Source organism: Emydura macquarii, unplaced genomic scaffold, assembly GCF_026122565.2.
Source record: "Emydura macquarii macquarii isolate MOO-44397 ecotype Brisbane River unplaced genomic scaffold, CSIRO-AGI_Emac_v2 contig_1644, whole genome shotgun sequence".
Lineage (NCBI taxonomy): Eukaryota > Metazoa > Chordata > Testudines > Chelidae > Emydura > Emydura macquarii.
Genome location: NW_027131781.1, coordinates 27,003,142 through 27,030,398, shown reverse-complemented (window position 1 = coordinate 27,030,398; position 27,257 = coordinate 27,003,142). Strand labels below are relative to the sequence as shown.

General features: G+C 49.4%; 2 protein-coding genes across 2 annotated transcripts in view; both read left to right on the top strand.

The window, feature by feature from the left end:
- The window catches only part of CSNK1G1 (casein kinase 1 gamma 1), a 193,680-nt gene extending 176,446 nt beyond the window's left edge, over positions 1-17,234 (top strand). Inside the window, 2 exon segments of the mRNA XM_067556020.1 lie at positions 4,264-4,370; positions 10,583-17,234. Of these exon segments, the coding sequence (XP_067412121.1) occupies positions 4,264-4,370; positions 10,583-10,637 (162 nt within the window). The 3' untranslated portion in view covers positions 10,638-17,234.
- Positions 17,235-18,682: 1,448 nt separating this feature from the next.
- Positions 18,683-27,140, top strand: PPIB (peptidylprolyl isomerase B). Its single transcript, XM_067556021.1, has 5 exons — positions 18,683-18,891; positions 20,188-20,301; positions 21,810-21,903; positions 26,294-26,478; positions 26,839-27,140. Exons 1-5 carry the CDS (start codon positions 18,733-18,735, stop codon positions 26,959-26,961), a joined length of 675 nt encoding a protein of 224 aa, XP_067412122.1. The 5' UTR covers positions 18,683-18,732; the 3' UTR covers positions 26,962-27,140.
- Positions 27,141-27,257: the final 117 nt, after the last annotated feature.

Below are 27,257 nucleotides of genomic sequence, written 5' to 3'. Positions count from 1 at the left end.
TGGGGCAAGAAGGGAGGGGAAAGGATGTTGCATCATGGGAGATGACCATCTTTCCAACAGCCTCCTCAGCTAGTTGCACTGTGGGATAGCTATCCATAGTGCACTGCTTCAAATGTCGACCCAAGCGTGGCAAGTGTGGATGCACGAGCCCGGCGCAAGGAGCATGTTGTGATCATGCTACTGCGACATCTAAAAATCGACGGGTGAAAGTCGATTTAAAGTAAGTTGACTTCATTCTGAAGTGTAACATAGCCAAGGAAAAATTAGTTTGAATATAAGACAGAGACTGTGGTACAGCCTCCCAAAGGAAGTGGTGGAAATCTCATCATTTTACATGTTAAAACAAGCACTGTGGAGAACGTATTGTAGGGAAGGGCCTACTTCAGCACTCACTCACTGTTGTGGGATGTCACATTGACTTCTAGGGGGTGTAAAGTGGCAGGGAGGAAGGAGTAAACAGTAGGCAGAAGACACTCTAGGCAGGGGCACCATTTAGGTGGCTGTGAGGGCTTCTGCCCCCTTTTCCCCTGAGTTTTGTACAAGAGGTTTGATCGTGGTGCACATCCTACCTGAGTGTGGAATGAATGCGAGTTCTGCAGAGGAGAGGTGCTACTCCCAGCTTGTGCCCCTGGGGCAAGGAGTCAGTATTTTATTTACAAATTGAGGCAGGGTGATTAAGATAAGAAAGGGCTGGTGATTAAATTAAGGATCTGAAAGTCTTAGATGAACCTGTCAAAGAGGAAGTCATCTGCAGGCAGAGGGGAGGTGTTGAAGAGAGAGCGCAGGGGACTCAGAAGAAATACAGACAAGCCCTCTGAGCCAAGGGTATGTTCAGAAAAGAGGGCGATATGAGGGGGATAAGTGAAAAGAAGGGACCAAAACCAAGGGAAGGGATGGCAGTGGTATATGTTCCCATGCTACCTAATGTACTTATGTGGCCCAATCACTGTAGTATCTGAGCGCCTCACAATGTCTAACCTATTTCTCCTCACAGCCCTCTGTGCGGAAAAGCAGTGCTGTTATCCCCATTGTACAGATGGGTCATTGAGGCACAGAGAGACTAAGGGCCAGATTTTCAAAGGTATTTAGGTACTTAGTAGTATTTTCAAAAGCATCTAGAAGGTTCGGTGCTTTGTAAAGCCCATTCGATGCCTAGCTGCATCATTGGGTGCCTAAAAACCTTTGAAACTCTGTTCCTAAGGCACTGACTTGAGGTCATTCAGGAAATCCAGAGTGGAAGTATGTGACACACTGTACCCCATGTACACCCTCATGGTGTGATTTGTAGATCATTCATGTTCACCCTGACAGTGTAACTGTGTATTGTTTGATGCAAAGTAAACTATGTAAGGTGTTTTTGGAATGCTCGTGGCATACTGAAAATTATTATGGTAGCATGTTCCCTGTTATGTCACACATGTACAGATATGAAACTCAGCTGTGTCATATCCCCAAATGTGTGTCTGTCTCACATGGCTTGAATAGATGCAGACGAACATAAAGCTGTGTTTCTGTGCCCCGCAGAGGCATGCAAACGGGAACAATGGCCTGGCCTAAGCACTTGTGAGCACTTTGTCTCAAATGGAAGAAATCATGCCCATTGCTGGACAGGGCCGATCACCTGACCCCAGAGGGGTTGGGGAAACTCGTTAAAAGCTGAGACGTCTTTGTCTCGGGGCTCTCCCCAGGAATCCATCTTCTAAGCAATGCCAAAGACTAAGAATCTACCCACGGAGGGTAACAATGCTTGTTAGAGGCATCGCAACCAGCCTGTGTGGTAAGCTGAATACAGACTGGCATATTAATCTTAGTTTAGGAGGCGAGTTATCTTTTAGTTAATTGTGACTAACTCCTTGACACATTATTAATCTTTTGATTTATATTAATCTGACTTGGATTCACTTAAAAACTTGCTGTAGTCAGTAAACTTATTTGTTTGTTTTATCTAAAACAGTGCATGTGGACTGAGTGTGTGCAGAGACCTCACTTAGAGTGACAGAGCTGGTGCATAACAATTTCTTTGATAAACTGACAGACAAATGTAAATGGACTTGCAGGGTGCAGTGTACAGCACTGAACCCTGCAAAACGGCAATTCCTGGGGTTGCATCTGGGACTGAGGGTGTTTGCTGGTAGTCTATCCCATGAGTGGCTGGCCCGAAGCGCTTCTTCACTAGGTTAGGGACCGATTACTCGCAGGAGGCTGGGCATGGGGCTGGGCTGACCCAGGAATGGGTGGTTCACAAAGCAGGGTAAGTCAGGGCCCAGGAGTGAGGAATTGGGGTGACACAGCTAAACACCAGTCCAGATTGCAAGGGGGGAACATCACAAAGTAGAACCCAGGTCTCTCAGGTTCTGGGTTCTCTCTCTGCTGCATGCTGCAAAAAAAAAAAGAGGACTCTGATAGATGGGAGCAAATCGAAGAGGGCCAGTTCTTAGAGACTCCAGCACATGGTCCCAGGCAGTAGGAAGGATCTCATGGTGGACAGCATGAAAAGCAGCACAGAGGCCAGGAAGGATGATGAAAGAGACTGAGACTCAGATGAGAGGAGATCACTTAACCCGCAAGGGATGGCTGGTTCTGCCCTGTGCTGGGTTGTAGGGCAATGGCTGCTGTGAAATTTTATATTTTAACTGAAAACCGTTTTGCTTTCTCATTTTTTATTCTGAGTTTGAGAAAAGTAAGGAATGAGAAAATGTCACATCAGTATCAGATGTGTTTATGCCTCAAATTCTTAGGATTTCAGCTGTAACCAGGCCAATTCCAGAACAAAGAACAGAAATTGCATCCACAGACTCCATAAAGTCATGATTATTGTCATGATTTGTATTATTCACTGGGTACCATTTGTGTGCTCAGCACTGTTCAGAATATGTCAGAAAATGTAGTCCCTGAGTCAATGCATGTAAAATGTGTAGCCCTGGATAAGATGGCTCAGCTATTTAAGTATGAAGTGTATAGTTACTGAGGACATGTCAATATCTATAAGCAGAGGTGCTGATGGCAATAGAAGTGTTACTTGATTAAAGGCTGGAAGGTTTGACCCTCCAACTTTTTTTCAAGAGGAAGAGCAGCCAGAGCTCCTGTGCCTGTTTATTTTCCTTTCCTGCCTGCAGTGGCCCTGATATATCTCAGAAGACTCAATTTTTTTCTCCATTTCAAAATGTGGAATTTTCTTAGTGTTTGGTTTTAAATATTCTCCTGTGAGAACTGCAGGCACTGTAGTGTTGTGTTTAAGAGCCTTCTGGAAAGTAACTAGCCTTTAAACAGCAGTGAAAGCAGTGTTGCCAGCTCTCATGATTTTGTCATGAGTCTCATGATGATGATGATTTTCCTTAAAACCCCAGCGTCTGGAGTCAAGTGAAGATGTGATGATTTCAGCCTTCATTCTTAAAGGAAAAGTACGTTTCTAGCCCTTGTGGCTGTGGAGAAAGCTCCAAAATGTGACCCCCAGTGCACCCTAAAGGTTCAAAAAGCAGAAGGGAAATAAAAACTACCAAATCTATTATTTTTACATAATCTCATGATTTTAAGCCAATCTTATGGTTTTTGGTGAGCCTGACTCATGATTTTTGAACATTTGGGGTTGGCAATACTGTGAAAGTGACTTGAAAGTGTTAGTTTCACTCCTGTTTAAAGTCTGTTTCTAGTCTGTTGTTTGTAGTCTGATAACCCCCACTAGAGCCCTAGCAGGTGCAGTATAAACTCTCAGCGCCTTGCCCTAGTACAATGCTTTCCAAAAGTTAAATGATCTTTTCCAAGCTTGGTGAACTGCAAAAAGTAAGTAGACTAAATGATAGAAAGTAATCTAGATTTTTCTACAATTGTTTCAATTGTTGTATTCAAAAGTTTGTAACAAAGTAAGAGTATACATTAAAATGTTAAACCTAACCAGTGTCCCTTAAGTGACTTGACACAAGATGTCAAAACATGTTAGTATTAGAGGTGAGTGGGTCTAATATTTATTTATTTTTCTTTCTTTATATAGGAATTGAATTCAGTGCTCCTTGTCAGCTAATTTCTAAGTTACTATCTGCAAAAAAAACCTAGAGTTTTCAGGTGCCTGAGTAGCCCCTAGAATTATGGTTAAAGTTGCCTCCCCCCTCCTCCCCAAAAATCTGAAATGATGCCCCTAATTCTAGGTTTCATGTGTTCTTCCTACAGTATCCATTGTCAGGATTGACCTATCACTCAATCGTGAGCTTCTGACTTACCCTGCCAAGAGACTTCATTCCTAGCGGCTTTTGTTGGTTTCTGTTTCAGGTGGTCAGTTCGACCAATGGAGAGCTGAATGTTGACGACCCGACAGGAGCACACTCCAATGCACCAATCACAGCACAGGCCGAAGTGGAAGTGGTGGAGGAAGCTAAGTATGTTTGCTTTACAAATAGGCTCTACACTGATGTGGCTTTAAATCCTCTTTATTTGAAATAAGTGAGGTTTCCAGCTGTTCAGATATTTGATGCTTGTATCCATAACTTTTCCTTGAATATCGCCGCTTTTTGCATGGTACCTCAGTGTTGCTGCTGCCTCTTTTCACTGTGATGCCTGGAGAATGTAACTTTTGGCCAGAGCATGTGTTGCTATGGTGGTATACAATGGTGGTATACAATAATAATAAGAAAATCGAACATCTGACCCTGGGGCATCTTCCCTAATCCAGAGGCAGGACATGGTGCTCCTCAGCTTGTGCTGTGCACACAGAACTAGCTCAGCCACCGTTCAGTGAAGGAACTGTCAGTCTAGCAGCATTGCATTCCTAGCTATGAGAGCTAGAGGCCATGTAGGCAGAATGGTCTGAAAATAGTCCTTGCAGGGACACTGCTTTTGCCGTGACTCTGCCCTGGTCCGATCCAGTAGGAGCTGAATGAGGCAGAAACTGTAAATAGCCCTTCTGCCTGTGAGGCTAGTAAATCCCTTGAGCTGCCAGCGTGATGTAGCAGGACATCTCGTCTAGAGTTTGTCATGAAATGTGGGGAGGGAGGAATTGCTGTTTTCACCATTGTGCTTCTCCTGCATGTGTGCTGCCCTCCAGCACCACCGGGTGGCTCTGTGCATGATTCTTGTTAACCAGGAGCTAGGCTGTGGAGCCTGCTGTCCTTATGAGGCTCCTCCTGTGAGGCTGCCTTGGAACTGGCTTATGGGCTAGGAATTGCTGTGATTTGGGCCTTAAGATGGCTCGATGGAATTCTTATTGCTTGGCAGGCACAGTGTTTCTTGACCTGCAGGGGGCGCCGTTTGCTAGAAAAGGCTTGTAGAAGGCTAAGAAACTGCCAGACCTGTGTCAGAAAGGCTTGTGTGTCTGTCAGGCTGGCGCTAGCACTGTGTGCCAGGTCACCCCTGCTATCCCAGAGAGTGAACAGCTCCTTGTCATCGTCTTGTCCTCTGCCCCTTGGAAAACACTTCAGCAGTGCCCATCTCACCACTGACCCACAATAATCATCTTGCAATGAGGAGGCCTAGTAACATCTTTGTTTTCCCTTCCCAGCCAGGGGATGGGCCTTTCTCACTGCAGAAGATGAATGGCTATGTGCCTCCTGTAAGCTGGGAGGAGTGCGAAAGGGCAGCTTGCGGAGCTGGCCACTGCCCAGTATGGACAGTGCAGCCCAGAGAGATACAGGTCCTAGCGAACGCTGATCGGAGTGACTATACTGCATTGCTTGCCGGGACATATGGTCTGCGGGCCGCGCCGCTAGCAGAGGACGGTGGCTGCAGTCTGGTTATGCAGATTCCACTAGATGTGGCCTTCAGCCTCCTGATGATTTGCCAACATAGCCTTTGGCTGTGCAGTTTGGGCCCCATCACTTGCTTATGACCAGATGTAAGAAAGAATCAGCAGAGTCCCTTTGGGGCAGTGGCTGTTCTTTTGTTCTGTGTCTGTACGGCATCTAGCACGGGGGGGAGGGGAGGGCATGGTCATGGGCCATTCTTGGGGCTCCTACGTGCTACCACTGTACAAATAATCAATACGTCCTATTAGCCGGTCATGGCTGCAGCAGTGGTTTGCTTTACGGTGAGGCAGGACAATGTTGCCCTGCACACCACGTGAGAGGGTAAGGAGTCAGTTTCCCCTCTCTCCAGACCATAGCTTTACGTGGTTTGGGTCTCTTTTTGGTGGGAAAGGGTAACTGAATCCGTGGAGTTCCAGTGGGGACTGTCTTGTACTGGCTGATCTAGGCGTGATTACCCTGGGTAATCTACTGGGTTCCTATTGATAAGTGAGATGTCTCCTTGTCTTTCCTTGCATCACACAAGTCCAAACTCGTCCTTCCCTCAGTTATCTGGGTATGTGAGGAGGCTGGAGGTCTTTTGGACACAGGAAATGAGAAGAGTGAAAACACAACCTACTTCTCAGCAGTGACTTGTCATGGTCTCCCTTACAATGAGCTGTGGGGGCCTCAGGTGGAGGAGGGATAGAGAGGGTGGGTGGGCAAGGCGTGTGTCTGCCAATCTGCACTGCATGTTTGCATGGCTCGCAGTGACATGCTTTCATCCCACCTCTGTGAACTAATTGCTCTTTCTTCCTTTCTGTGTTTTTCTCTCTACACACTCTGTAGCTGCCTGAAAATGCTCAACTTGTGGTGAGTCCCTCTCTCCAGTCCACGGGCAAGGGGGAGCGGACCAGACTAGACTGGGATTGGCAAACTCAAACCAACCAAAACAGTCTAATAGCTGCACAAGTTAGAAATCCAACCCAGTGCAGTTATTGCTAATACAAGGGTGGGGAACACATGCAGGATGGGCGTGTGTGTGTGAGAGGAGGCCGCAGTAGGCCAAGCAATTGAACTAATCTTTGGACTGATCCATTGAAAACTAAAAAATTTCTCATCCTTTATCTGTTCAGCTTAATGTATTCACCAACCATGCAAGTGTCTGAGCAGATAATGTGTAAAGGAGTTGGGCAGAGTCAGGACCCGGCTGCCAAATCTCTCCTGGGGATTCCTCACAACAGATGGTTCTGAGTGGAAAGCTGTGCACACCACACTGGTCTCCTGGGGATTGGTTCCTTCCTTTTGAAGGCTTTTTATATGCAAGTGAGCAGGGCAGGATTCCCATAAACAGATGTAGTGGTCTAGAGCAATGGTCCTCAACCTCTTCCATATTGGGACCTTTTCCCTCCTAGCTGGGCCCTTCCTTCATTTAGCAATCTAGGAAAGGCAGGGTGGTCGCGACCTCCGAGGCCGAGAACCCCTGATTGTACCAGGTTGCTGGGGAGTAGGTGGCTGCCTTCCAGAAAGTTTTTTGCAGCTCAAGGATTGGGAGGGAAGGACCAGAGTTTTCATCTAATCAGAGAGCACACACTCACAGGCTGGAGTAGCTGTTTTCTGAGAACCAGCTCTGGGTGTTATGCTCACCCCCTTTACCACCACCACCATCCTTGAGTTCCAGTGGGGACCCTGAACAGTAACACTCAGCACTTCTGTAGTATGCAGTGCTTTCCAAGTACCAGCTACTCTTTAACCCTCAGAATACCCCTTTAAAAACAGGGATTAATACCACCCACCTCAAAGATGGGATAACTGAAGCGCAGAGGTGAAGTGAGTTGTCCTAGGTGATACAGAAAATCAGTGGCAGAGCCAAGAATAAAATCCAGGAGTTCCTGGCTCTCCGTCATCTTGCCTCAAAGCAGGTTTTGGGGGAGACCGTATTCAGCTAGGGAGACAGGAGCAGAATGTAGGAAGTTTAACCTAACAGCTCCATGTGTGGTGAAGAATGGTCCTGCTTGGTGGCAGACTGGTCCTCCTCTGCCCTCCTCTCCACTGCACTGCCTCCAATACCTCTGGCATCTCTTTGGCTTCTGTGTGTCGTACTCTGGGGCTGTTCTCAGACATTGTCTGCACGCACAAAGGTCACATTCTGTCTTATTCTTTTATTTTGTTGTTTCTGCCTCTGCCTGTGTTAACAACTCTCAGGACTTCCTTTCCTGAACCCTTCCAAACTGAGCAGAGGGACCCTCTGTCTGAGCAACAGGGGCCAGAAGAGAGCAAAGGAGTCTCCGAGGAAAGATATGGCTAAAAATGCGGCTAGCAATCAGTCAGGCCCTTGAAATCTGGGGCAGGGAGTGAATCTAGTGCTTGGCCCTGTTTTTCCTTCCCTTATCAGATACATGTGTTTGATAATCCCTCATACGTGCTCCTGTCCTGTTTCTCCCCAGGACAGTTCCCTTCTCCTTCTTCTGAGTCCTGAAGGAAGGTGGTTACTGTGGGTGTAGAACAGAGCGCTGCTGAATAGTTAAAATGAGTGAGGCATGTGGGTGGCTCAGGACATAGGGGTACAGGACACTTCACCAGGGGGAAATTCTCTAGCCCGTGTTATGTAGGAGATCAGATGAGATGTCCCTTCTGACCTTCATGTTTATGAACCTCTAGGTCTCTCATTCAAAACCAGGTCAGGGCGGCAATGACCAAAGTCATCACCATGCGTTGGCTATCCAGGGCCTATGTGACATCATCCATTTGCTAGTGACAGGCCGTTCATGTCACAGGTTCATCACCCCCACCTCCATAACTGACCCTCCAGTGGGAAATCTCTGGAGGGAAGCTAAGGATGAGCCATAAAGACTGAATTGCCCTTCATCCTTAGAGGTGATTCCTGCAGGCCAGGGCTGAGGCATGCAGGCAGGCCAGGTGTATGTACACTTGCCTTCTTGTTGCCATCTCTCTGTGTCCGCTTGTGGCTGAATGGAGGGTATCACTCTGCAGGGCTACCAGACCTAGCACCTTTCCCTAGCAGTAAGTTTGTTTACTAGGGAGATGAAGTAGTTATCCCTCATTTTCAATCACATGTAATTGGGCAGAGACAGGAGAGGGCACACACTCCTCAGGGGCAGCAGTATATATTCCCACTCTCAGATAATGTGATGGGATATTTGATGGGGGCTGGGTTCTGAGTTACTACAGAGAATTCTTTCTTGGGTGTCTGGCAGGTGAGTCTTGCCCATATGCTCAGGCTTTAGCTGATCACCAGATTTGGGGTCAGGAAGGAATTTTCCCCTAGGGCAGATTGGCAGAGGCCCTGGGTGTTTTTCACCTTCCTCCGTAGCATGGGGCATGGCTCACTTGCTGGTGAATTCTCTGTACCTTGAAGTCTTTTTAAACAGTGATTTGAGGACTTCAATAACTCAGGCATAGGTCGGGTCTATGACAGGAGTGGGTGGGTGAGGTTCTGTAGTCTGCATTGTGCAGGAGGTCAGGCTAGATGATCATATTGGTCCCTTCTGACCTTACAGTCTGAGTCTATAAATGCCAGCATTAAATGATTGGTTAGAGCCACCACTGACCGCATAGAAAATTGGTCTGTCTGGTGATGTGGCTGCTGTTCTGTGGCATAGCTGCTCAATGTCTTTGCTCCTGTTTGCTTGGCTGGGTTTTGCATTCCTCTCCTCCTTCCTCAAAGGCCATAATCCCTGTGGTGTCAACTTCTCTCTGAGGAAATGGTTGCAGTGTCATGGGCAAGAGGATAAGCAGCACAGGAGCAGATGAACTTGCAAAGTACAAAGATCTTTCCATGCAGATGTTCCTGACACTAGAACCCAAAGACAGAGAATACAGATTGGTCTTTAAATGCCATGTAATTTATGAGGAACCAGCTGGAACTGAAAGCCTGGGTGACTCGTTTTAGAATATCCCACAAATGAAACCTCCATCTTTCAGGAATCCACATTGAAGAGTGTTTATTTCACACCATCTCCATCTCCCCATCCTTTTGCCTCCTTGTTCACTTGCACTGTTAGCCTTCCCTGCTCTAGCTAAATTATTTGTCTTTAAACTGAAACTTTGGTTACCTGTCATCAGTCAAGGGTTCAATAAAGGAAGCTGGCCCCCAATCAGACCTTTTCAGAACTAGTCCTTTTCAGCTTATCATGAGCAGTTTGGAAACACAGCACATCACGTGGCTGGAAATATGTAGTCAGGCTGGGCTCAAACCATTCCAGCACCTTCAAGGGCACAGTTGATCAGTAGTTTTGGGCAGAGGGAAACAGCTCTTTAGTGTATCTCACCTGTTTCCTTCACTCCCAGCAACTGGAGACCCCTGTTCTGCTGCAACACTTCATCTGCCTCCCCTGTTGGCTACTGTTGTGTCTTATTTCCTTGCTCCCAATTAAGCTGATTGGGGCAGGGACCCTGGCTTCCTGTGTCCATACCGTGCCTGGCACAACCGGTCCCTGATCCTGAGCGCGGCCTTCGGGGCATCAGCAAAACATAAATAACCATGATCAGTTGAACCTCCTCTTCCGTAACAGCAAATCCCAGTGTGTGAAAGCACCCAGCTCCCTGCCTTTACGGTGATCCATTGGCCCTTGTCACGCAGCCCTGAGTAGCTGCCGTCTGAGCACACTGCTGCTGCCCCTTCTAGTGTGGGCTAGACTGGTCTGCTCTTGGCCTTGTGGACTTTCCTCCTATTGGAGGAGGTGCTGGTAGGTCTGTTTTGTCCTTAGCGCTGGGCATGTTGAGATCCCATGGTATGTACTATGAATGAAGGGAAGGAGCCCACCCCATGCAGTTCACGGAAGTCGGGTGGTTGGGGGCCTGCTGGAGGGTCTAGTTCACTCTGCTGACTTGCTATGTTCTTTGTGCTCCAGGTGCTGCTGCTTCTTTAAGAGGAAAAGGAAGAAGACTACCCAGCGTCACAAGTGACCGGTGCCTCTTGGGGTCCTGTGGGAACTCCACCTGCAGCTCCTGCCATGTCTTACTGAAAGGGGCTTCTCTCTAGGGGGGAGGAGGCGGCGTAGGAGGAAGAGAAACAAGTGACATTTTAAACCAAAAAGAGAGAAGAAAATCGTTCCAAACAAACCACTCGGGGGTGGATCTGCTGAATGGTCCCCTTGTTCACTCCAAGCCTGAAGCTCCTTTTGGGATCAGAACTGCAGCTGGCTCAGGTGTTGGCTGCCCAGGGGGCAGGTGGGCCGGCTGGCTGACCCTCCTTCCCGTTGTTTACAGCAGAAGGCATCATTCACAACAAACCTGAGAAAAATGCTTTGTTTCCTGCTCACTTTACTTCCCCTCACACTCTCTGCTCCTCCATCCCCCCCATGGAAATACCCATGGAAGGCTTCTTTGGCTAAGGGGAGGATGACAGGTAGTTGTCTGGGCAGGAAAGACGTGGGAGAAGGGCCTGGCTAGGATGGGGGAATGTGTTCCCTTTCAGTCTCAGCCTGTATTGCCAATATGGCCAGATACAGCAGTGGGACGCAGGCTCCCTGGGAACAGTTATGCTGTAGCGTGAGACTTGCAACGTACTGTTCCAGGCCCTTGAGTTCTCTGGCTTCCTTGACTGCTCCCTTCTCCGGGTGGTAACAGAGCAGTGCGGATTGTTTTAAAGAAACTGACATTGTTGCACTTTTTATTATTTTTTAGCATTACAGATGCATATTGTGTCTGTGGATTTTCGCATGGACAAGCGATGCCAGCACAGACAGACGTTCAGCTTGGAATGTGGTGGGGTGTAACGAATGTCCTCAACAGAGGGTTTGCTTGCAACATCCAGAGAACCCTAAAGCCAGTCTGCGTTCACCCATTGTTGGTCATGTGCTGAGAGAAACCTACTTGAATCTTGAATCACCCTTTGTAGCTGCCAGTGAATGTCCCTACCATGGTTTCTTACATGGTGCCTGACATAGCCAGCCTGGAGTTGGAAGACAGTGGCTTTCTGTGGGAGCAGAGAGGCATCAATCAGCTTTGCTGAGCTGGAGATGTTTTCTCTGAGTAGAGAAGCAGATATGGATTACGTAACTGGAAACCTCATGTTTCCCAAACTGCAGATATTTTGTATGGCTGGGTGGCCTTGTAACCTTTTCAGATGGCTTCTGGGAGGTTGATTATGGAGTAAGCACCTTTCCCCCCTCACTCCCCCCCCCCCAATTTACTGAATCCGCTACAATGGAAATGTTAGAAGGAGCAAAGCTACCCCAGCAGGGAGTGGACACTTAACTGCCTTACAGTGACTGCATCTCCAGGTGGCCAGATAAGCTACTCAAATCAGACCTTGAGTAGGCTTCACTGTGCTCTGCAGGCCCAGAGATCTGACTGCGGGGCCTGAAGCACACAGCATGCAGTTCTCCTTGTGGTGGGAGCCAAGGTCTTTTTAACACACTGTTTTTGAGCCAAACCAATATTTAGCAAAGGGCTTATGGCACTTTGCACATGAACTCTCATATCCCAGTGCAGGGAAGAGGAGGTAGCTGTGGTTACTCTTGGGGGAAATCATGTGGAGTGGATGTGGCAAAGATTTACAAGAGCTAAAGACGTTTTTCTGTGGGGGCAAGGAATTGATTCCTTGTGCTTTGCCTGTTTTCATATTACATCTGCATGGGATCAGGCCCCTCATTTCAGGGGCTTCAGTTGTCACGTAATTAGGGCTCCCCCACCCCAGTGCTTGAATTCCCTACAGAGTACGGAAGCAGAGTTTAGGTCTAATACACCATCTCTTCAGAATGGCTGCCCTGCTGCCCCTGAGCACATGTGGTGATGCACACTGAAAGGGAAGTGATGGGAGTGTGGCTTGGCCCTCAGTGCTGGGAAGAAGCAGGGCTGGGGAGTGTTTGTGTTTGGGGGTTGGCAGAGACTCCCTTCCCCTCCAGGCAGAGCAGTGGGAAGGCAGGCACCACTGCTGCAGTTCAGTGATCCGGTTTGGAGGATGGAACTCAGCACCTCTTTCTGTAGTGAGGAGTGGGTCTCTCAGAGAATCCCTTTGGGGAGTTTCTCAGCTGCTAGCCATTTTCTGCTGTATCTTAATGCCTTATTCGAATGGAAAGAAAGCAGCTATCGCCAAGGGTTTTGCTGCTCTTTCCCCCACTGGGGTGAAGTTAAGCTGCAGGCTTGCTTGCTCTTCATTCGCTAACCCACCAAGAGATTTGTAAACCCACCTTTTCAATTCTGCAAAAAGTTTTCCTTTAAGTGTAATAAGTGGGATGCATAAGGAAAGGAGTTTCCATCCCCCGAGTGGACTCCCTAACCCCTATTCTTTCTCCCAGGAAGAGGAGGGCAGGGGGCATTTAATTACTTAGTTTTGCCGCTCTGCCTGTTCCTGAACTCTTCCACTGCTGATGACTTTCTGAGAAGTCAGGCTGTTTGAAATGAGCATAGGAAACCATGGTTCGGCATCTTGCGGGGAGGAAGGCGCAGGAATTTGTGGGGAGAAAGCAGTTGTATGATCCCAGCTCTCCAGATTGTACTGGGCCCTGAGACACATGCATTGCTGCCCTCCCAAACCCCATTAAGTGCCTGTCACCAAAACTCAGAGGAGAAATTCAGTTCCTTCTGCATTTCCTGACATTGTTCAGTCATTCCTAACTCTTTCCAATCAGGGAATAGCTTGTAGTTTGCAAAGTGTGTGTGTGGGGAGGGGTGGAAGTGTCTCTACATTTTTTTTTTTTTTGTTCTTACATATTTTTTTTTTAAGTAAGTGAATGTATTTGATTGGTTAGAAATTTTCCTGATTTCAGTTTTAAGTGGATCAGTTTGAAAGCCATTTCACTTTGACCCTGCAACTGCTTAGCTCTGGGGATTTAGTGTTCTTTTAATCCGCTGATAATGTGTACGTAGGGGAGGGAATGTCTCTCCCCAGGCATGCTGGTAATGCTCATTTATACCAAGCCCTCTTGCACTATAGTCGCACGTTGGACTCTTCAAAGGGCACAGGATGTAAAAAGCGGGTAAACTGTAAGCCCTATTTGAAGGAAACTACTTGACCCAGGAAGTTCCAGAAGCGACTGGTGATACAAGCTAGAGCGAGCGGCCCCTCTTACAGTAGGACTTAGAGCATTAAACCCACCTACGTTAATTCCCTGCCTCTTCTCCCCGCTTAAAGCTAATGTACTAGTTGGTCTATATCTGCATTCTTTCAAGAAAGTAAGAGGAGAGAATCTCGGATCACAGCTGGCCAGTGGAGCTGTTGAGTGGGAGAGCATCATGCTGGCTATCCAGTGCTTCCTTTGCATGGGTCTAACACTTCAGCTGGATTTCCAGACGTGACTCCCCTGCAGCAGGGACCCACCCATGTTGCATTGCAGTCTCTTGAGGTCTCAAGTGAGGTTTTCAATAAAATATTGCACTGCTGTATTGAACTCCATGTATAGATGTAATTATTACCCCTTCCTGAGAACTCTTACTGGTGGATATGTTTTCTTTGCTTCAATCTGGGCTCTCTTGGTAACCCTTTCATCCTGTATTAAAGAAGCTCTGAAAGCCTCTTTGAGGGGAATGTGTATAGTATGGGAGCTTTTGAAATGCTTTATCTTTCTTTAAAGCCATGAATGGTCCAGCCTTATACAGCTTGATTAAGGAATGCTGGAACTAACCCTCTTCTCCGCACACTTCCCTGAGAAAAGAGAGCAGGCACCCTCACTGGTGACTTTGGGGTTTCCTGTTTGGACACAGGAGGATGTGAACTAATCAGAAATGTGCTAACCACATGCAGCATAATCAGTACTTTTGTATATCAACTACAGTGTGGCAAAACCTCAGATGTGTCTTCCCCAAATGGCAAGGGCATGACCTACTCCTGCCTCCTGGCCAGTACACTACAGAAAGGCTGTGCCACTACATCTACTGAAAATCCAGCACATCTCCAGCTCCTCTCGCTCTAGCTGAACTCTGGAGTTACGCTCCGTCCACAGCAGCATCTAAGCAGAACATACCAGCATGTTATGTGCAACATTGTGAAACCCCAGCCCATGATGGGGGGTGGGAATGACTTGCACTCATGCTGAGCAGTCTTCCTCATAGTCTGTCTGTAATTTAGCTGCTCTGTTGTGTGTAAAGTGGGGGACAGGCATTTGTGAACCAGATATCTAGTAAGCAGAATACTTCACATGCTTGGGTAGTTGAAATGAATCAACTAATCTGCTGAACTGCCATGATCAAGAGGTTTCCAGCATGCAAATAGCAATTGCTTATTTATTCTCAGTACAGTTGGAAAAAACGCATTAAAGCAGCTGCTCCTTATTAGCCAAAAGAAGCATCTTCTTAAAGTAGCTTTCAATATAATTAGGCAGAAAAAGCACATAGTATTTTGTCAATGATGATTCTCAATGTTAGTAACTGCTTAATGCCAGGGTCTGCTTAGTTGGAAACCTTACTCCTACTTGATCACGACCTTCAAAGTAATCACTCTTTTAGCATGAACTGTATCTCCTAGGTTCCAGAATCACTGCTCCCAGGAACTCTCATGCTTTTTGAGAAGGAAAAGAAACCTCAAAATTTCCTTCCCCTGGCCCTTTAAAACACATCTATATGAGGCATCTCCTCTTTTGTGGTTTGACTGTTTCCAGTAACAAATTAGCAAGCAGTAACTTCATAGTATTCCATTTTGGCCCAGGACTCTGACATGAGTAACATGCCTGGGTCCCTGAGCTTGTTGCATGGCATCTGTTAATAGAGAGCAAGCTGGAGACTGCTGAGCTGGGCTCTTCCTTGGTTGTGCTTGTTATTTCCGATTGTGTTTTGGAGAGTGTACTGTTTAAACCCCCCAGGGGGAGCTGAATGTCCAGGAACAGTGTACATAAAACCATAGCTGCCATCCTGTGCTCTCCTACAAACCTGAATGTGTGTGTGAGAGAGCACGTGCATGCTAAAGGCACTATATGTGAGGAAATTTTGCTTCTCCATAATACCACTGAGGTTTCAGGGAAAGTCTTTCTGACCTGTTTGCAGGCCTTAAATGCCAGCTCCACCTCTTTGTCAAAAGGGTTGCTTTGCAACTGAGGTTTTAGTTACCAACTTCTAAGTGAGCATTCCCCTTTGCAGAGTGCTTGCAATTTACACAGTGTTTGGTGGTACTGTGCCCTAGGACTCTTACTGTACTTGAGTGACTATGTGGTTTTAAAGTGTTGGGTGTTTTCAGTTACATTTCCAGGTAACTGACTGCAACAGAATTGGATTCTCAGGCTTCAGTTTAATAGTTGTACAATAATAGGTGATAGATGCGGATTCAGCTCTATTTGAATAGAGAACATGAAAAATGTATTCCCTGCATCCAAAAGGAACGCCACTCCAGTATTTGTGTAAAGGTGTGTGTAAAGCTGGGCTGCGGGGTCTGAAATAACAATGAACACGTCTCCATGTGCTTCTAGTTTGATCGACCAAACTTCGTATTTTAAAGACACTTCAGACACTGACCAAGATCTTTTTTCTTTCACTCCTCTCCCTACCTTTCTGGGGCAGTCCTAATATGCTTTTTAGTACTTCACAAATATTTCCAGGGCAAGCGATCAGAGCTTTGGGACCTCACTGAATTAATACCAATGGAAGCAATGGTTCCCCCAAGAGCAGGGAGAAACCACCCAGCTGGCAGTGGCCAATGGGGACAGTTCTCTGTGGTGTCTTCGCCCTGTCCAAATCACAGGTGCAAGCCAAGCCAGAAGGAATATAGGCAGAAAAAGGCTTCAAAAGACATGTCTAATCCTTTTGGGAGTGTCTCAGGAAAATATCTTCACAGTAGATGCTAGTTTCCCATCTGCATAGCACTAGCTGCCCAGTGCAAGCAACAGTGAGAACCTTGTTTTTCCAAGTATTCTTGGAAGAAAACAAGTGACAAGTTCTCTCTTCCCAAATTAGAACAGCAAGCTGGTACTGGTAAAGTCTTATTTGTAATTATCAGACAGAAAAGAATATCCTCTGGGAACATGTAGATTATACCAAATAGCATTACAAACCATACACCCCCAGAAAGAAAATACTGTCAAGAGATTAATTCCCACTGGAAACTTCACAAGCTATAATTTATTTGGTCTATTTCTTTAATTTGACCCTTTGTATTTTTGCAAGGGGAATATTGATTGCAACTTTTTTACTGTAAAATACATGCAAATCAGCTATGGAAATCCTTTTTAAAATATTGTGTGGATGTCTGATTCTTGTTTAAAATGCCTTGTTTTTTATCTTCTGTTTTAAATATGTAATGCAATGTTTTATTCATATTTCAGGCATTGGTCTCAAAGCTCAGCTGTGAACATGGAACTTGTAGTATTTTTAACATGAATGTCGATTTAAAACGTGTTTGAAATGGTTCAACCAGGATAAGGGCTTATACAAGGGGGAAGACCCCTCCAGGGGGAGTTCCTTTCCATCAAGAAAATGGGTTCTGCTTACTGTTGGTCTCTCTGATTTGCCCATTTACTGGGGCATCATGAGACACACAACAAATGTGATCTTTAATTACTCCCCTTCCCCTTTTGGGGGTGGGGGCTCCCATTTGCACCCTTTTTGTATGTAAAATAAAATGTCTTACCTTTACTCTCTGCTCCTACTCTTTAGTCATTTATAAACATTTGATTTGTGCAGTCACAATCTTATCTAGGCCAGCCGACCTATTTGAAAGGTCAGGTAAATGGAAGCAGCTGGTCCTGTAGTGCAGACTTCATCAGCACCAACAAGGGCATATGCTTTCCCAGAACAAAGACCAGGGCCATCAGATACCTACCCCTCATACTCCTCTCCACAGGACTTGTTCATCTGAAAAATTTAAATGTAATATATAGCTCTGCAAAATAGCATGAAAACTTATTTGTCCAGGCAAAAAATGTACTAGCTGGAGGCAGACCACTCTATTATTACCATCATCAGCCTGTTCACAGCTGCTAACGCTACTTTTCCCTGTTCACTTTTGCCTCTTTCATGAGCGTTACAGAGGGCCCCTAGCACCCCTCACTCGCACACTGGACACTAGGGCTAGGTGGACTGATCACGATGACAGGATCTGAGCATTTAGAGCTACGCCATGCTCAGATAACTGCCTTAGTGCTTCAACTGCTTTTCGGTGCCCTAAGGCGAGGACAGATCTTAGAGGGCATCCATTCCGAGGCACAAGTGACGGTGGGCCCCTTCTAAGGGGCCATAAGGGCAGCTGTATACACGAGCTTTCCTGCGGGTGTAGCTCTGACAAATCTTCGGTTCTACGTGGCCGTGGGAACGATCCACGTTGCGGTGGGGTTTCTCCGCTAGCCCCATCCGCGTTACCCCTTAGCCCGCATCCTGCTGCCTTCCCCTTGTCCTGACAGCTGGGGGCCCAGCCACGCTTCCCGGCTCCGGTGCTAGTATTTTCCTAGGGGCGGTACGGCGAGACACCAGAGCCGCCGGCCCGTGCCCCTGGGCTCCAAAAAGGCGTAGGTCGTTCCTGCTCCGCACGCGCCCACCGCGCCTTGCTCCCCGGTCCGGGGGGCGGGCTCGAGCCCCGGTTCCAGCCCCCGTGCAGCTCGGGCAGTGCCCGGCTCGCAGCCCCGCCCACTCTGCGCGGGGAGGGGCGGGGCAGCTCCCCTCCCCCGGGGCCGATCCGGCGCACGTTCCCTGCTGCTGGGAGATGTAGTCGCTCGCCGCGCGGAGCATTGTGGGGGGCTCCCCTCGCGGCTGACACTTGGCCCAATCGGCGTGCACCGTTGCGCCCCAGCCTGCCGTGCCCGCTTCCCGTTGGCTAAGACGCGGCCCAATGAGAAATTGGAAACGTGGCAGCCTCTCTCGGGCCGGCTTCTCACTCCCCCTGCCCCCCCACCGGTGCGTGATGGAACGCGCCATCCTGGCTCGCTGAGGGGAAGCGCCTCAGCCGCCGCTCCCTCCCCTTCAGGGTCAATTGGTTTCTTCCGTCCGGTGCCTGTAGGCGGGAGGGGGAGAGCGACTCAGGCCGTACCACTGCTCGGGCGGGGGAGCGGGGGCGTGTCCGTCTCGGGCTGCGCCCGCGCCACGCGGGGCTGCTGCTGGGGCTGGGCGGGGCTGGCGGCGCGGCGCTCGCGGGTCCCGGATGCTGGCGGCGCGGCGGGCGCTGTGGCCGGGCTGCGAGCGCAGGAGGATGAAGCTGCTGGTGGCCGCGGCGCTGCTGGGCGGGTCGCTGCTGGTGCTGCTGCTGCCGGCCGCCTCGCGCGCCGAGGAGCGCAAGAAGGGGCCCAAGGTCACCGCCAAGGTGGGACCCCCCGCCGCGCGGCCCCCCCCCCGACTCCCCATCCTCCCTCCGGCTCCCCGCCCTCCCGCGCCGGGCCGTTCCCCGGTTCCCCGGGCCGTGGACGCGCTGCCGGGTGGGGGCGGCCCGCGGCGGGTCTCTCTCTAGCGCGGCCGAGTCTTACACCCCCTCCCCCCGGCCCTGCGCTCCGGGACGGGACCGGCTGGAGGATGGGCTGGGCCCGGCGCTGAGCCGCGGCGCTGAGCGGGACGAGCTGGCCCGGGCGCAGGGGAGACCCAGGGGCAGGGCTCAAATAAATCCCTCCCTCCCAGCCGCACGCAGCCGGCGGGCGCCCAAGGGCTGGGTCGGGAGAGCCGCCGCGGGGCCGGAGACGTGGGCGCCCCGGATCTCCTGGGCCAGGCCTTTGTCCGTATCCCGTTGACTCCCCGCCCGCGGTCGGCTGTGCGGAGCTGGCTCCGGGCTGGGCCCAGGCGAGCCCCGCTCCCCGCCGGCGGAGGGAGGGATAGACAGACAGACACTGCACGGAGGGACCGGGCTTCTTAGCCGGTCAGGGCGGCTGGGTGCTGTGCCGATCCGTGTCGTGCCCCCGCGGATGGGGCTGGGGCTGGGGCTGTGCTGAAGGGAGAGGCCAGGGCAGGCTAGTGAGCTGAGGCCGGCGCTGTTCTAGCGAACCTCTGCTGGCGAAAATGTCAAGGGTGCAAGCTGGTGGCAATCCTCTCTGAGCCCCTTCAGCCTGCCGCCCTCTCAGTGCCAGGCCTGGCGGGGTATGGGATAGCCAAGGTGCCCTGGGCAGGATCCCCTGCCGTGCTTGCGGGAGGAGCCAGCTAGTTTCCTGAGTTTCAGTAACAGAAAGGTGTGTTGCTCCCGAGCAGGGCCCTGCAGTGACAGACACAAGGCCCTGCCCTAAAGGATGGAGAACGGGGCCTGTGGGGGTTGTCATGAAATGGTCTAATATCCTGGTTTTCCAAATAGGTGTCTGCAAGATGCAGCCACATGACTGCTGAAGGGTTTGAGCTTTCTAGCTCCTCCGGACGTTGAGCTTAATTAATCCTCTGCTCCTGGTGCAGCTTCTCCGAGAACATGAAATGGCTTGTTGTGGTGATTCATGGCTGAAGGGCTGACTTGCAGCTGGATTCCATGAGCGGGAACTCTTCTAACCCAGCCAGCTAGATAGGCTCGGTGCCTGGGCCTGCCACAATGGGGAGGTGTCATTCGACTGGCTCCATTTGGTATTCTGAATGCCACACCATGGCAGGAGAACAGCAATTCCTGGCTAACACTGCCTCCCTTGTATCACAGGTGTATTTTGATCTACGGATCGGGGACGAGGATGTTGGGCGAGTCGTGATCGGCCTCTTTGGGAAGACGGTCCCAAAGACTGTGGAGAACTTTGTTGCCTTGGCCACAGGAGAGGTGACTAGACCCCTGAGCAATGGCCCTCACTTCAGTTTTCAAACTCACCAAATTTGCAGTGTGCCACTATGCTGAAGTTAGTCTTGGCCCTGGTGTGTGTACTCACACCTGCCTCCAGGAGCAGGGAGAAAGTCAGGTGCTGGGTTGGGGACCAGCAGGGAGCTCACCCTACCAGTACAGGGACATCCACTGTCGGTTGGCAGCATCCGTGTTAATTACTAGCCAGACATGGTCAGTGGTTGAGCAAACCTTCCATCTCCTTGCTGGAGTGTGCCAGCTGCCTAGGATGCTGGATGAGAGGGTAGTTATCCTGGGCAGGCTGGGCTGATCTTCAGTGCCACTTCACTGGGGCCAGGAGAGTTATGCTCAAGTTTATCCTCAATATACGTGTGGCCTCAGCCACAAAGAACTGTAGAAGGTCTTCTATGCTCAACTGTGCTCAACTGGCACTTCAACACCACTGTTTTACCCCCCATTTCTAGTTCTGCCTGGGGGGAAGGAGGAGTGAATGGGGGGAGCATGGTCTAGACTGGGGGAGGCACCCAGACTCTTCCCAGTCTCCTGCTGCTGAGCTGCCTATGAACCAAACCTCAAGGGAATGGCAGTGCTGCATGTCCCATTTTATTACGTAACTGGCTATCAAAAGGCTGAAGCCCAAGGCCCGAGAGTGAGATTTCTGGGTGTGATGCGGATGACTGTTGGCTGCGCTCCTTTTCCCATGGGTAAGGCGGAGGGGTCTGCACACAGCTGTCCGCCGCAGACAGATCAAGTCCCTCACTGGGTCCCGGCACTTGGAGCCCTGATTCTTGTTCACCTCCCTGCAACAGAGGAACAGAGAGTGTTCTCCAGCACAGCCCTTGGCTCCAGTCACTTAGTCAGTGTGCTGAGCGCTGGGGACTTTCAGTGGGTGTTGGGTGTCTAGCTCTTTTTGACCCTTCAAAAAATCACAGCCCAGAGCAGCATTAACTCTTCTCAGCTTTGCCTTGCACTGGGACTGGAGACAAGTCCTGCTACCCTCTGGGCTTGCTGGGGGCTGAAGGTCTTGGGACCCAGAGCTGGGATGAGCTTGAGAAGATGTGAAATTGCCCCTATCCCACCCAACCTTTCCTTGCCCAATTGCCTACCTCAGCACTGAATTTGCTCCTCTGCTGGTAATTGCTGCTCAGCCAGTCTTTCCTGCTCCCACTGATGTGTTCCTAGCCTCCCCTTCAGCCCTCCTGCTGGTTCAGGCATCTAATGCTGCAGGATAAGTCGCATTTGGAAGGATTCTTCCCAACCGTGAGGGCCAGAGACATAAATGGACACTCCATGATGTAGCCTGAGATTGAAACAAGTAGGAAGAACTCCCACCAGCTCAACCTGCCTGGTCTCTGGGGAGCACCTCCTTGGGGCAACGGCCAGGCAACGAAGGGTGGTGGAGCGGAGCAATCCCTTAGCCATTGCCCAGTCACGCTCGGCCTGTACTCTTGCTCCTCCCCCAGCCTCATGCTCGCTCTCCTCTGTTCCAGAAAGGGTTTGGGTTCAAAAGCAGCAAGTTCCACCGAGTGATCAAAGACTTCATGATCCAGGGAGGAGACTTCACTCGCGGAGATGGCACCGGAGGTAACACTGGGCCAGTGACACCCTGCCACTGTCCTGTGCGCCAGGCCATGAGCCTCGCTCGTGGAGTCCCCCAGACTGTGAACCTGCTGTACTTGCCCAGCACTCTGCAGGGCCGCTTTGCACTTAGAGAAGGAGTTCTGAGTCCTGCCATGCCCAAGCAGGGGCAGTGCACTCAGGCTGTTCCACGGACATCTCCCCACCAGCAGGCGTCACCCTTGTTAGGGCCTCCAGAGAAGGGTGCCCCAGTGAGCAGCCAGCCCTGAGCTGAAGCTCCTCCCATCAGCTGGTGTAACCAGGGCTCCAGCTTAGGATGGGCACCTCCCTGAGAACGGGCACCAGCAGTGGGGGGACCCAATGCCTGGGGTTCAAATCCATCCCATCTCATGCCCTGGCACCTCTGTTGCTATCTGGGTCCCTCTGCCAGCACAAGGTGCTTGAAAGCCCTTTTAAGTGACTATCTGGGAAGTGTTTTCTTGTCACTTCTCCACGCACACCCCTCCCCCTGCAGGGAGCATTCCCCAGGGAAGAGTGCCCTCATACAATAAGAACAACCATGTTGGGTCAGACCAATGGTCCATCTTGCCCAGTAGCCTGGCTCTGACAGTGGCTAAAGGCAAATGCTTCAGAAAGAATGAACAGAAAAGGGCAACTATCAACTGATCCATCCCCTGTCACCCACTCCCAGCTTCTGGCAGTAGGAGGTTTAGGGACACCCAAAGCATGGGGCTGTGTTCCTGATCCTCTTGGCTAATAGCCATTGATGGACCTATCCTCCAGGAATTTATCTAATTTCTTTTTGAACCCCTTTATGGTCTTGGCCTTCACAGCAGTCACAAGGAGTTCCACAGGTTGACTGTGCGTTGTGTGAAGAAATACTTCCTTTTGTTTGTGTTAAACCTGCTTCCTATTCATTTAATTTGATGACCCCTAGTTTTTGTGTTATGAGGAGTAAATAACACTTCCTTATTTACTTTCTCCATACCACACATAATTTTATAAATCTCTTATCGTATCCCCCCTTAATCTTCTCATTTCCAAGATGAAAAGTCCCAGTTTTATTAATCTCTCCTCATATGGAAACTTTTCCATACCCCTTATCATTTTTGACTGGCGCTGCACATTGAGTGGATGTTTTCAGAGAAATATCCACAATGACTCCAAGATCTTTCTTGAGTGTTAACAGCTAATTTAATTAACTTAATTAATTAATTAATTAAGCTAATTAACTGAGACACTGTCATTTTGTATATCCAGTTGGGATTGTGTCTTTCAATATTCATTACTTTGCATTTAGCAACATTGAATTTCATCTACCATTTTGTTGTCCAGTCACCCAATTTTGAGAAATCCCATTATAAGTCTTCACTGTCTGCTTTGGACTTAACTATCTAGTAACTAGTCTCTTAAGTAGTAGTTTTGTATCTTTTGCAGATTTTGCCACCTCACTGTTTACTCCTTATTCCAGATTATTTATGAATATGTTGAACGTTATTGGTCCCAGTACAAATCCCTGAGGGAAACTATTCACTTCTCTTCATTGTGAAAAAAACTGACCATTTATTCCTACCCTTTGTTTCCTATCTTTTAACCAGTTACTGATCCAGGAGAGGACCTTCCCTCTTATCCCACTTACTTTGTTCAGAGCCTTTGATGAGGGACCTTGTCAAAGGCTTGCTGAAAGTCCAAATATACTATATCCACTGGATCACCCTTGTCCACATGCTTGTTTGACCCCCACAAAGAATTCATATAGATTGGTGAGCCATGATTTCCCTTTACAAAACTCTTGTTGACTCTTCCCCCAACAAATCATGTTCACCTACGTGTCTGATAATTCTGTTCTTTACTATAGTTTCAACCAATTTGCCTGGTCCTGAAGTTAGGTTTACCAGCCTGTAATTGCCAGGATTGCCTCTGTAGCCTTTTTTAAAAAGTTGCATCACATTAGCTATTCTCCAGTCATCTGATACAGAAGTTGATTTAAGCAGCAGGTTACATTCCACAGTTAGTTTTGTAATTTCATATTTGAGATTCTTCAGATCTCTTGGGTGAATAACATCTGTTCCTGATGATTTATAACTTTTTATCAGTTTGTTCCAAAACCACCTCTATTGACACCTCAATCTGGGACAGTTCCTCAGATTTGTCACCTAGAAAGCGTGGCTCAGATTTTGGAATCTCCCTCACACCCTCTGCAGTGAAGACAGATACAAAGATTTCATTTAGCTTCTCTGCAATGGCTTTGTCTTCCTTGAATGCTTCTTTAGCATCTCAATTGTCCAGTGGCCCACTGATTGGCAAACTTCCAGCTCCTGGTGTACTTAAAAATTTTTGCTGTTAGTTTTTCTTTTGCTAGTTGCTCTTCAGATTCTTTTTTGGCCTACCTAATTATACTTGACTTGCCAGCGTGTTTGCTCCTTCCTATTTTCCTCAATAGGATATGACTTCCAATCTTTCAAGGATGCCTTTTTGTCTCTAACCATCTCTTTTGTTCTGCTTTGCAATGGGGTGTGTTTTGGTCATTTTACTATTGTGTTTTTTTTGTTTTTTTTTAATTGAAATTGAGCCTCTATTTTGGTGTCTTTTTTGTCTACTTTCCCTTTTCAAGTTAAATGCTATTGTGGTAAGCTTTTGTATTCTCCCCCCTCAAGATGTTAAATTTAATCATATTATGGTCGCTCTTGCTAAGCGGTTCAGCTATATTCATCTCTTGGGCCAGATCCTCTGTGCCAGTTAGGACGAAAACTAGAATTGCCTCTCCGCTTGTGGGTTCCAGGCCTGCTGCTCCAAGAAGCAATCATAAATGGTGTCCAGAAATTTTATCTCTGCATCCCCTCCCATCTAGCTCGATGTCTCAAGAGATCTGCAAACTTTGCACCCAGCAGGCAATTCACCGTGTGGTTCTCCTGGTCATCGCAAACCCAGCTATTTGTTTTTCTAATGATCGAATCCCCCATTACTATTACCTGTCTCTTCCTGAGGTCTCCTTCCCTGGAGGGGCATTCTTAGTGTGAGAGAACACCATGACGACATCTAGAAGGAGGGTTCCAACCATGGGATCATTTCCCTCTGCTCCACTTGAAAGTCTGGAGGCAGGAGAACATCAATCCCCCTCAGCAGCACAGAGGCTGTCAGACTGGGGGGCGCGGGTGGGACTGCTCTCCTGTGTCCTAGAAAGTCTCATCTGTGCAGCTCTCTGTCTCTCTTAGCTCCTCCAGTTCAGCCACCAAGTGCCTATACTCGGTCTCTAGGGGCTGGGAGCTGCTTGCACCAAATGCATATGCATGCCACCTCCCTACGAGGCAGACGTGCTGCATTCAGTGCAGTAGACTGGGCAGCGCTCGTTCTGCTGCTGGACTTCTGCCTGCAGTATGTTTACTCTTGCAGCTTTTTGGGCAGGAAGAGAGTTTGATTGGCCTAAGTTTAGCGAACGTTAGGGTGTCTGGTTCTCACACTCCCTCTCTAAACTCCATTGCAAAACTCTCTTGCTTGCTAGCTCCTCTGGTTGCTTGTGATGGTTTTTTAAACCCTGGTTCTCCTTGAGTAGTCCTGCCCCTTCGTTAAGAGAAGGATTTGGGTATCGCAGGTAGAGCCTCCTTTGGAAGCTGCCAGCGTTGCCTAGCAGGCTAGGCTTAGCAACCAGCCAACCAAGCGCAGAGCCAATAAACTGCCCCTGAGGATCACATAGTCCCTCCTACTCCCCTGGGAAAACTGTGCTGCTCCTGTTCGCCAGCTCTAGTGAGTGGTTCCTTAGTGCAGCCTGTCTTGGCTCCTTACCCCCGTGCTTGCACTAGCAGCCAGGCAGCTCCATGGCAAAGGGTGGGCACTAGATGCCCTAACGGTTCAGTCTCCATAGGGGAGCCCTGGCCAACACTCCTTACACAGAAACTAGGCAGGCTTCAGGCTGTGCCCCTTCCCTCTTGTTTATTCCTAAAGCTGAGTCACTGTGGCTGTTGCAGAGCCTAGCTCATTGCTCCTGATCTGTGTTGTGACTTGCAGAGAGGGTGGGTGTCTAGCGAGCTACCCCAGCTCTTTGCTCCTGCCCCGGGAGCGGGACCTGTCCTTGCATGTTTGGAAAGTTCCTGGGCACGTCACTGCTCTCTGCCACAGCTCAGCCTGCCCGCATGGGGCTCCCTGCCCTATCTTTGTGGCACTTCCCATCCCTCCCCAGAGGGTGTGCATTGGTTCCTGTAAATGGAGGGAGGAGCTGAGCCCTGCATGCTGGGGTCAATGCAGTTCCTGTGGTGCTCTGGTGGAGGGATTCTCTTCCCCTCCACCCCCCACTGGAGACTGCTGCCTCTGGCCATGCTGCTGCTACTCTGCTGCCAGCGGTGGGAACTGACCTGTATGAAACCCATGCTGTAAGTCACTCCTCTTGTCTCATTGGCAGGGAAGAGTATCTATGGCGACCGTTTCCCTGATGAGAACTTCAAGCTGAAGCACTATGGCCCTGGCTGGATTAGTATGGCCAACGCTGGCAAGGACACCAATGGCTCCCAGTTCTTCATCACCACAGTCAAGACCCCCTGGCTGGATGGCAAGCATGTTGTGTTTGGCAAAGTTCTGGAAGGGATGGTAAGGAGGGAGCTGCAGCCCTGTGGGGAATATGCCCAGGGTGGGGAAGCACCCTTCATGGGGCAAAGCTGTCCCACAGAAAATAGGGTCTGGGCTGCATATTAGACCTTGCTAAGGGGCCAGACATAGCAGCTATGGGGTGTGTCCCTGGGAATGGGCTGAAGGGGGTTAGTCTAGTATCATCCTGGCTCCTGTTCTCTGGAGCAGGAGTGAGGTGAGACAAGGGTACAGCTGCAAGTTAGACACAGAGCTTGTCTGCTGGGGAGGGGTCCATCCTGGTGAGCAGCACAACCCCAGGAACGTGCATGAGGGTGTCCCAGGCATTAGGCACATCCTAACTTCACTGTGGGTGTCCCCTAGGAGGTGGTGAGGAAGGTGGAGAACACCAAGACGGACAGTCGGGACAAGCCCCTGAAGGACGTCACCATTGCTGACTGTGGCACCATTGAGGTGGAGAAACCATTTGCCATTGCCAAAGAGTGATCCCCCGTGCCAGTGGCAGGGTAGGACCGGGCTGTGCTCTGCAGGGCCCCTTGGATCTAGCTGCCTGCTAGGTGAGCAGCAGCTGTATCCTCCCGCCCAGCATCCCCGCCTGTTCTCTGTAACCCAACACAGGGCACCAGGCCAGCAGAGGGGAGGGGGGTTCTTCACTTTTGTAAGAAGCACATGCACCAATAAACGTGATCAGTGTGTTTTTTATAGCCCTGCCTGCACCCTGCTTTCTATACACTACTCTGTTCCAATTGCTCCAGCCCAAGCACATGTGCTGCCTGGGCAGG

Coding starts and splice junctions, on each gene's coding strand:
- PPIB (XM_067556021.1), top strand. CDS start 18,733: ATGCTGGCGGCGCGGCGGGCGCTGTGGCCGGGCTGCGAGCGCAGGAGG. Junction 20,302..21,809: donor TTGCCTTGGCCACAGGAGAG/GTGACTAGACCC, acceptor CCTCTGTTCCAG/AAAGGGTTTGGGTTCAAAAG. Junction 26,479..26,838: donor GCAAAGTTCTGGAAGGGATG/GTAAGGAGGGAG, acceptor GGTGTCCCCTAG/GAGGTGGTGAGGAAGGTGGA.